Here is a 10,877-nt window from a genome sequence, read left to right as displayed (position 1 = left end):
CCGAGCTGTTTGCTTAGCTGGATTTGAAGGATGTTCCGGACCAGCTAGCAGGACATGTGACTGAGTTTTGACCTAAACCGCTGGCCCAGTTCCAGCCATCCTGCATACTTCATGGGAATGCTTTCCACTTGTCGCTTTCATACCTCAGACACAGCTTTTAACAATTTGCTCGTAAACCCAAGTCCAACAGCCATTGGAATATAGTTAGAGGTAATGGTACTTGGCTATATAAAGTAACAATGAGATTCCAGAACAGCTCGGTATGTATTTAATGCTGAATTAACAGTTTTCCAAGGGTAAGAGAGCCCTGCTTTCCCTTTTTTCCATCGTACAGTCTCAAAACTCGCAACAACTCCCATTTCTTTTACAAAGGCTCTTACCTGAGCAGACATGGAGCCGAACGTGTAACAGGAGTGGCACACACGAGCCGTAAGCAGATGTCCGAGGGCCAGCTGGAGACCACGTCTCTTTACCATCCACTCGTCCCGAAGCGGTCTGAGTGGGGAGTGCTCTTGCAGGCTTATAGAAAGCGTTGCTTTGCTTTTGTTTTCATGTCAAATGTTAGTATTTGTGCCGGTCTTGTGCTGAAAGGCATCAGGTGCGGTCCGGACCCGTCCATCTGTTGAGATGCAGGAGGTGGTGTGTGAGGTTGGTGCAGCTGTTTCATGGGCGGCCACTGCAGCGCACAGCTGGAGAGACGTGCTTATGGTCAGACAGGAGCTGAGAGACCGAGAAATACACTGCGCAGCTCAGTCAGCTACCCTTCCGTGTCTTAATCCTAAAACTTGCCTTCTTCCTATTAGTATTCTAGGGCAACCTGTAGGAGATGGAGTTATTTCAGAGTGGAGCCACCAGGCCTCGGTTCTACCCAGGAAAGGTTAATTTGTGGATAAGTGATTGGAGTTCAGCTTAGTGAAATTCTTTTACCTGATTCGGAGCGTTCAGGCAATAAAAAATATAAGAAGTCTTTTCCCGGACTTCTCTTCATTTTCAAATAATCGAGACTATTATTTTAAATATATGAATTTTCAACCAAGCCTTTTATTTATGCATAATTTATATCATTTCCTAGGTATAGATCTTATTTTCTTTTCTCCAACGTGGAAAATAACATGTGAACTCTGAGTAGTTCTCAGATGCTGAATTCCAAATCGTCTGAATTAAATTTGAATCCCAGTGGGTTCTGCACCTTCCCAGTTGTTCATCACTTGCAGGGTTTATTACATTTTAGATGATACTATTAAATCCAGCCACCCCTAGAGATACTGGATAGACTTTGTGAGTCTAAAGAGTAGAAGACCATGAATGAGTCCCCAGAGCTCTTCCAATTTAGCAATGCAGTAATTTAAGTTTCCTTTAAAAGGACAATGCATTGTAACTTTTTTTATATTTTATAATTTGTTTACCATTTCAATTTCCCTCCCTCCGATACCTTTTAGGAATTATAAAATAAATGAAATTTCCCCCAATTTAGATCCTTTTTTCTATTTAGCAAACATTGATTTTTTTACTCCCTTCCCCAGTGCTTTTGTTCGCTGCCAAAATTAACATGTCTTCTCGGCTTCGCTTTCCAGATGGTCTGTCTGGGGACATTAACAGGAGCGGGTCCTGGTACAGGAGTGGGTCCTGCTCCCCGCTCCCTGGCACTGGTCGGTGCAGCTGCCCGCGGCACCACCAAGGAGGTTTGGTGCTGAAAGGGTCTTGGAGCCAGTACGAGGAGTCTGGGCCTGTCTCATGCTTTATAGGGACTTTTATAAGGCTGTTCACTTGTAACAGCAGACACCGAAACATCGAGCTTTAAAACGTTTTTGTTTCATGCCGCGTGGCGGAGCGCCCAACCTTCCAGGCTCTGAGTTGCTTACTGAAACCTTTCGCGGCCCAGAGCCGCAGACGTTGACGAGACGCGTGGTCTCAAGTGACTTGACAGCGTCCACTTCCAAGTGCCTGCTGGCCCGCTGCTTTCAGGAGCCGGACAGGCAGCTCTCTTGGCCCTGCTTGACTAAGCGTGACCCTCTGAGGGTGGCAAAGCCCTGTCGCAGTCCTGAACTTGACCCACCGGGCAGCTTCGCGTTCCTCGGGGGCTGCAGCCAAGGTGTCCTCATAGGATGGGAGAGACCTCCCAGGTTCAGCGGTCCAGCCCTGGTCAAAGGAAGGAAGAACTACCCATATCGTTTCTAACGGGCAATGGTGCGGACTCCGAAAATCTTCCCTTGCTGCAGCTTAAGCCCACCTCTAGCGCACGGAGATCAGAGGGAAACCTCCTCTGGCCGAGCTGCTGCGTCAGGGCTGAGGTCCTGGAGCCACCCATCGCTGGGCCAGGTCGTGGCAGCAGTTCTAACACCGAGACCGGCCGCAGGCGCGGGGTTGACTGCTGGGCTTGAGCATGGGAAACCCATATCGCGAGTCACAGATCTGCAAGGAAAATTGAAGAGGAGGATTTTGGCCATGTGGTGCCCATAAAAATGAATGCAAAATGTCTCGAAAGTATATGAAATCTGCAGATAGGCGGTTTTATGTTTCAAAAGTGTTGAATACTGAAAAAAAAACCTCAACAGGAGTTTCAATAAACACGGGCAAGTGAGTCAGCAAAAAGATATAAAATCATCAGGAAAGGCCGAGTTTGTTTTAATATGGGGATTACTGTAAACACTAGGAGTGCATGGTAACAATTTGTAGCCCATGTGTTTTGAAATATCATAACTGGTGTCGATAAACACATTAAAATTCAACTTCAAAGAGCTTTGTGGACGATTGGAGTGTCACGAAGACGTTGCAAAATGGGGATTTTGGATGGAAACAAGTATGGGAGCAATCAAACACAGCTCCTATGTGAAGAAAGGGATCTTGTCAAGTTGTTAGAGCTAAGCATCTGTGATGGTGATTATTGCTTCTTACTGGCTAAGAACTGCTCTCAGCCCCTGATTTCTTTCACACTGTCTCCCTTGCCTTCCACCCTGACCTGCTTGTTTGTCTCACCCACCTGTTAGGTCTCACTTCCCAGACCGAATTCTTTTGAGCAGGGCTGGCCCTTTGCTGTTTGTTTCTACAGTTGGGAGAGCCCGACTGATTTCCAGGCACTATCCCGACCTAAATAATAAATTCATTTTGTATCTGTACCAGAATGACTTGTGGCACAGAGTAAGCGGTGTCCTCGTGTGCTGACAGACTGACTTCGTAAAGGCGTCTATCATCGCCGCAGCATTTGATGTGCTTGATTCTTCCGTGCGCTGTGAACTGTCGGTCCAGGTTTTTAGGGCATGGAGAAGGCTGAGCAGTCTCCATTCTGTCTTCCCCACATACGGTTTCAATGGTGGTATTCTGAACAGAAGATTTTTGTCCTTCCTCATTCAAACTTCCTCTGGGTCGAAATACCTTCTTTTCCTCACTTTTTCTCCTGTAATATTTATTTCTGATGCATTTGGATTCACTCCATAAATGCACTCCTATTTGTTGCACAAGTCATATGCATGCTCCAGGGAGATGGTTCTATAGCTGTGATCTTTCAGCTGTAAAAGCACAGACGTCTAACACTTAAGCTGTAGCACTTTAATAAATCCTTTGGTTTGTTTCTGGGATATCCCAGAAAGTGCTAAATTACTACTACTGTACATAAAAAGGCAGCATACTTCCGTTTACATGAGACGCTGCCTTGAGACTCATGTCCACCACATGCCAGCCTCTTGTTTTTTCTTATTTTCACCTTTTTGATGTATTTAATGCATTGCTTCACAGCAATCAAAAGTTCCAGCTTAAAATCCACTTGGAAAGCTGCCTTGGTCGTCCTGTTGACAGATCCACTGTCACACAGCTCTCTCTTAGCCAACAGCCCAAACATCTGTCCTCCCCATCCAGAGAAGGTAATGAGGAAACTGTAAGCCGAGAAGATAATCAGCATTTTGGGGGGTGGGGGGGGTGGGGGGTGTAAACAAAGATGGAGGAGACGTGCCCAAAAAAGGTGGTGGATATATCTTGGCTAAGAAAGTTATTTTATGGAGAAATTAATGCCAACTCATCAAGTCCCCGTGAAGTTTTTGAAGGATAAGGCAGCTCTTCCTTGGAGCTGTATGTCTGAGATTTCCTGATAATTGTGTTAGCCAGCAAAATCAGTTGCCTGTAGGAAACCAAGAAAGGCTCAGAGTGGAATGAGTTTGGGGAATGAACAAATTCCTTGCAATTGTCCCCTTTTTCTGTGAAACAGAAAAAAATCATGATTCCATGGATTTCATTAAGGGATTCTCTGATGAAGCATTACTATTTCTGGGGTTTCACCTGTATTTGGTGTACTATAATCACATCGCCTGTATTTGGTGTACTATAATTACATCGCCTCAGCTACTGCCCTGTACCGTGCCTGCTCAGAATGAGCTTACATCCAGAAAACAGTCATCTGAGGATGGCAAGACCCACACAAATGCAAAGGAAACACAGGTAAGATATCAAAATAATCCGGTATAGAAAGGCATGGAAAGAAGCATCTCTCCCTTAGTCTCTGGTCCTACTTGTCTCTCTTTTTCGTAACGCTTTCTAGATGTGGAAAGACATCTATTCCTCCTGCTACAGGCGTTACACATTACCCAGGCCCTCGGTGTTTACGCAGGCATAGAGACTGAGAATTAGCTGATCCTTTTCCTTCTGGTTTTACCCCAAGTAAAGTCAGACCTTCCAAAGCTCATCACCCTTTTCTAGGTGCTTTCCAGCCTGGCCTGATTCACGCAGAATCTGCCCTGAGGGACATCTGTGTCTCCAGAATTCTCCGGACAGAGGATGGCTATGGAGAAGGGACAAGCCCTGGTTTGCCTGGGGGGATCGCTCTGCGCAGGCGACACGGTCAGTAAAGCAAAAAGACGTGCGTGAGCCGGTAGGTGAAAATGCGTGCTCAGCACTGACATAAAGCAAGCAAGACTGGCCTATAAACAACACGTTTAACTATCTATGGATTTATACAATCCAATGCCTGTGGGACAGGGGTCATTTATGGTTGGTATGTTATGGGAATTACGTTATTACTGCGTTTCCAATGTGCCTCTCAGCTTTGAGTTCATATTCCATCCCATTAAGAGGTGACAAACAGGGGATACCATCTAGTCAAGATGTTAGCAGCTCCTGTGGAATGGATTTGCTCGTCTCAGTTCAGTTCCTTATGTGTCTCTCCACAGCTGGCAGCCCCTGGCAAATGTCAAAGGCCAAAGACCGACTGGCTTTCAGAAAATGAGCTATCTTCCCATTCCTGAGTGAGGACTTGTCATAACAGCATAAACTATACCGCCAGGTGAGCACGAGAAATTTTTGATGTCTCATATTGTCTCTTCTATGAGTCCAATTTACAGTACTTCAGCTAAACACAGTCATTTCACTTGTTACAAACGCTATAGTAACAAAATTAATTCACATGTGCCCTTTTTAAGGTGATTTATGACAGAGCCAATATGAGGGAACAGATGAGCATTCCTGCGTCTGGATTCAACTGCCATTTAATAATAATGCCAGTCAATATTCCCTTGTTTTAATACTCAACATCATGTTCAAAACGGAGTGCTTCGCTGTAAGCTGCATGCAGACCATGCAGGATTAAATGGGGCTTCTAGTGTGATGCATATAACAACCTCTTAAATGATTAGGACACCTGTTGACATTAATATAGAAGCATGCATGAAAACAAGTGTGCCACACACTGAAATATATGTACACAAATATTAAGAGGATTAGAGAAATTGCTAAAATGGATAGGGTGGCATTTAACACAAACATGTCTGGAATCTAAGCAGAATGGAAATAACATACACAGAGCTGATCCCTTGTTAGATGGCTTTTTTTTTTAATAGCTCATATGGGGTATAAATGTTTCTGTACAAGGAGGTCATTTGCTTACGCTTAAAATTTCTGTTTAATATATATCTTTGTTTGGAATCTGCCTCTGATTCATAACCGCCTTCATTTAGTACCTGGCACCTTTGCCATGCGAGCTGCAGGAAAAAGTAATTAAATTTAATAGAAGCCACCCTTGCTTTGAAGCTGCCCTGGATTTAGAGCCACAAGGAGAAGCAATTAAACTCTGGCAGCCAAGGATTCAAACTGAAGTTATATAGTGATTTATTTTTTTTTTTAAAGGAAATTTTCTCTGTAAATGGATTTGGATTGTCAGATCTCATTGGATTCAGGGCTATAGAAAATTTTCTTCTTTGGGAAATCTTCCCTTGAAGCAAAATTAAAAACAAAAACAAAAACAAAAAACAGTTAGATGGGAAATGGGGATCGGTTGTGAAGATCTAGGATATTTTTCATCCTTTTGAACAAACTTCCAAAAAAGAGTTTGCTCTCAGCAAAGTGCTGAATGGAAAAGGGAAGCATGGAAGGAAGACATCTGCACGCCTGTTTATTTGCAGGCAGGTCAGCTTGTCAGCAGCCTAGGATATAGATTCATTATGGGAAGGAATTTCTTTGCACTAGAAGGCATCATAAGCATTGTTTAAAGCTGTCAGGGTTTTTTAAACTAGTAAGAGGCAGAGATTATTATTTTACTTTTGTGATTATACCAAAAAATAGTCTTTAAATTAAGAAACAAGGACAGGAAAAAATATTCCAGAATGCCGTAATCAGTGCCAAACGTAGTTCTAACTATTTAAAAATATTTTTCAGAGTTTCCTGTAAAGGATCAGAAAGGATTCAGCTGGAAAAGGTCTGCTTCCAGTGCAGACGTTATTCAGAAAAACAAACTGGTAATTCAGTTAATATTTCCAGGGAGACAAAATTGTCCTAATCTTCACCAACTCTTGGAAATATTTGTAGAGTCTTAGCTAAGCCAAAGGCACACGCGAAAAATTTAATTATTGTCATGCACGTATTTTGCAATACATGCTTTTCTATTCTGAGGAAAAAAATGCTCTCGGTCTCATTACAGGGATATGTATATTCATGGGCCATGACCTGTGGATCAGACTCGGTGAATTGATAGTCCTCTGGCTGGAGTCATGGTAAAGCTACACTGGCCATATCCAGGGAGGTGTCTGGGATCAGGTAACTTGCTGGGAAAATGTCTTATTGTATCGCTGGCCATTGTGAGGTAGCTGGGGGCAGACATGTTGGAAACAGCAAGCTCTACATCCCCAAAAAGACTTGCCTAGCCATGGTGACCAGCCTGTAAAAGGGAAGGGGCAAGAGTGCCAGGGAACCACTCTGGGGAGCCGTCAGCTCTGCGAAGAATGTTTGACCCCAGTGTTTTGGATGTCCCGGCTGTAATCTTTGACAATGGGTCCGGATTATTCAAAGCAGGTATCGCAGGTGACAGCAGCCCAAGGTCTGTCTTTACAGCAATTGTTGGTCGCTCAAAAGTCAAAGCTACGATGCTGGGAGCGGGACAGAAAGAATGTTACATTGGAGAAGAAGCTCAGTCCAAAAGAGGGGTCCTGTCTTTGAATTATCCAATTGACCATGGCATAGTTACCTGCTGGGATGATATGGAAAGGATCTGGAGACACGTCTATGACTATGAGCTGAGAATCAAAGCCAGTGAAAGGCCGGTGCTGCTGACTGAAGCCCCCCTCAATCCTCTGCAGAACCGGGAAAAAATGACAGAGATCATGTTCGAAGGCTTCACGGTGCCAGCTATGTACGTTGCAGTCCAGGCAACTCTGGCACTCTATGCGTCGGCCCGTATTACTGGAATAGTCATGGACAGCGGGGACGGTGTTACCCACACTGTCCCCATATATGAAGGATACTGTTTATCCCATGCTGTCTCCAGGCTGGATATTGCTGGCCGGGATATCACCGAATATTTTATGAAGCTTCTTTTGGAGAGTGGACACACTTTTGTTAGCACAGCTGAAAGGGAAATTGTGAGAGATATCAAAGAGAAGTTGTGCTACGTAGCCTTAGACCCCGTCCAAGAAATGAAAGCAAGGCCAGAAGAAATCATGAAAGAATACAGATTGCCTGACAGCAATATCATCCAGATAGGCAACCAGCTCTTTCGTGCACCAGAGACCCTTTTCGTGCCTGCAAACATTGGGGTTGAAGCTCCCGGTGTGCACAAAATGATCTTCAACAGCATCATGAAGTGCGACATCGACGTGCGCAGGAATCTTTACGGCAACATCCTGCTCTCAGGTGGGTCCACGCTCTTTCCCGGCCTGGAGGAACGGATCCTGAAGGAGATGAAGCTGCAAGTGCCCGCTGGCATGTTTGTGAGGATCATCGCACCCCCTGAGAGAAAATACTGCGTGTGGATTGGGGCCTCCATCCTCACCTGCCTGACGTCTTTCAAACAAATGTGGGTCACCGTGAGCGATTACAAGGATTTTGGGGCAGCTGTCATTCACCGAAAATGCTTTTGAGGAGAACGTCAGACCAAGGGAATGGCTTGCTACAGCAACGCCGGAGCGAGAAACGCTCCTGAGAGCTGACTGACCTAAAAGGGGCTGCAGCTGGCTGTGCGTTTATTAGCTGACAAAACCTGTATGAAAATAAAACATTAAAAACATTGGTAACGAGGATCTTATTGTTTATCATCTCCCTTCCCCTCCGCAGAGTTTACAGGTGCGCGCATGTCCCAGGGATGCCGTAACTCCTTAACTGACTCTCAGCCTGCCTCGGAGTCATCTGGGGAGCAGCACACCTCCACTCCTGGGAGATTCTTCCCTCTAAGGTCTTTGAGATATCTGGGGTTTGTATTCTAAACCTAGCGCTCATGTTATTTTTGACCTCATTAAAAATGTTTCCTCTAGAAACCCAGCAAAACCCCAAACAGAATCCAAATATAAATCAATGCAAATGCAATTACTGTAACCGACCCTCCTCTGTGCCTGAGGGTCTGAAAAAAATCCATCGATTCTCTGCTGCAATTTATCCGGGAAGCAAGAACACCCAGTTTCACTTCCAAATACTAGCCCTGAATCAAAATGCTCCGCACCGCCGGCTCCCTGGAGAAAGCCGCGTTGCCGGTGCAGCTGCGGAGGATTGTGAGCTCAGCGGAGAGGTGCCTCTTTGGGACTGGGGGATCTAGAACGTTTCGCAGATGCTCTGTGCCAGCAGCCACTGCCAGGGACAGCACCCGTCCTGCCCAGGATGTCTGACTCGGCGGCGGCAGGGACCCGCGCGGTGATTTTTGACATCGGCTCTGGACAGTGTAAGGCTGGTCTGTCAGGGGAACAGACGCCCCGTTCGGTTATATCTACTGTTGTGGGATACCCCAAATTCAAACTTGTCATGTTTGGGGTGAGACATAAAGACTGCTATATCGGGGAAGAAGCCCAGTCCAAAAGGGGCATTTTGTCTTTCACTTACCCGATGGAAAATGGGGTAGTTACGTCCTGGGACGACATGGAGAAGATCTGGAGATATCTGTACGAACAAGAACTCAAAATGAAACCGAGTGAGAGGCCAGCCCTGCTGACCGAGACCGCTCTCAATCCTTTGTGGCATCGAGAAAAAATGGCTGAGACGATGTTCGAAAGCTTCCAGGTGCCTGCCCTTTTCGTGACTCTGCAGGCGCTAACAGCCCTGTACGCCTGTGCCCGCACAACTGGACTAGTCCTGGACAGTGGCGACGGTGTCACCGTCACGGTCCCGGTCTACAAAGGCTGTTACCTGCTACACGGCATTACCAGACGGGATTTTGCAGGCAGAGGTGTAACCAAATACCTTGCTAGGCTCCTCTCGGAGACCGGGTACTCCTTCGTAAGCACAGCGGAGAGAGAAATTGTCAGGGATATGAAGGAGAAGCTGTGCTATGTTGCTTTAGATCCTAGCCAAAATATGCAGGAAAAGCCTGAAAGACTTACGTGCGAGTACATTCTGCCTGACGGAAGGGCTGTCAAGGTAGGAGACCAGCTATTCCGAGCTCCTGAAATGCTTTTTGTGCCCGCAGAGGCAGAAATCCCAGGGCCAGGGGTTGGGAGGATGGTCCTCCAGAGCATCGCCAAGTGTCGTGAGCATATCCAACCCGACATGCTAAGGAACGTGCTGCTATCGGGCGGATCGACTCTTTTCCGAGGTTTCAAGGAGAGGCTTCTGAAGGAGCTCCAGACAGGAATTCCCAACACAACTCATGTCAAGATCATCTCACCACAAGGTCGGATGTACTCTGTGTGGATCGGTGCTTCCATCCTTGCCAGCTTAAGAACATTTAGGAATATGTGGGTTACCAGGGAAGACTATGACGAGGTTGGACCAACAGTACTCCAAAGAAAATGCTTTTGAAAATTTCAGTAGGACCATCCATGAATTTTTTTTCAGTGCCAATCTGAACAGCTGGAGAGCAGTTAATAAATCAGTGCAAAAATAATTGATTTATAGTAAGTGATTTTATAGCTTACTAAAGAAAGGTCCCTTGTGCATTGGGTTGAAGAAAGAGTCCTTGTTCAGAGGTTTTTTGCTATCCAAGATGTTGGTTTTAATTCTAGAAATGTGTTGATCCCTGCTAGAACTGCAAACAGTTTGTCAGACTTTTAAACACTTGAGAACAAGCCACCTCCATCCCATGCCCGTGGGGGCTGGCTCCTTGCCATTCACCGTAAACTTCCAAAGAGTGGAAAGAGACCTCTGATGCAGAAATAGAGGGCTCAAGGGTATTGCTGACCCTTCAGCACAGCACTGGAGATCTCCTGTAGCAGCCCTGGAGGAGCTCAGAGGGGACCGAACTTCTAAATTTGTTTTTGCTCACCAAACGAAAATGTGTTGATCCGGCTGTTAAAGCAGAGCTCTCAGACCTGGAATATCTCTGTGCTAATAGCGGCCTTGCCATGTGATTTGCTGTGTCACATCACGTAAACCATTGCCTCCGTTTGTCCATCGGTGGGGTTTCACTGATATTCTAGCATAAGGACTAATGTGAGACTACATTTACATAACTTAATATAATGTTAAATAAAATTAGTAAA

At 45.5% G+C, this 10,877-nt stretch overlaps 1 protein-coding gene across 1 annotated transcript; it reads left to right on the top strand.

The window, feature by feature from the left end:
* Nucleotides 1-6,922: 6,922 nt before the first annotated feature.
* ACTRT2 (actin related protein T2) lies at nt 6,923-10,197 on the top strand. The gene is given in 2 exon segments (XM_052792300.1): nt 6,923-8,361; nt 9,041-10,197. Coding segments are annotated over 2 exon segments (2,319 nt in total). The 5' UTR covers nt 6,923-7,199.
* The last annotated feature ends 680 nt before the right edge of the window (nt 10,198-10,877 follow it).

This window comes from Harpia harpyja, chromosome 7 (genome assembly GCF_026419915.1).
Source record: "Harpia harpyja isolate bHarHar1 chromosome 7, bHarHar1 primary haplotype, whole genome shotgun sequence".
In the NCBI taxonomy this organism is placed as follows: domain Eukaryota; kingdom Metazoa; phylum Chordata; class Aves; order Accipitriformes; family Accipitridae; genus Harpia; species Harpia harpyja.
The sequence above is the reverse complement of the archived record's forward strand: the minus strand, read 5'-3'. Positions and strand labels throughout refer to the sequence as shown.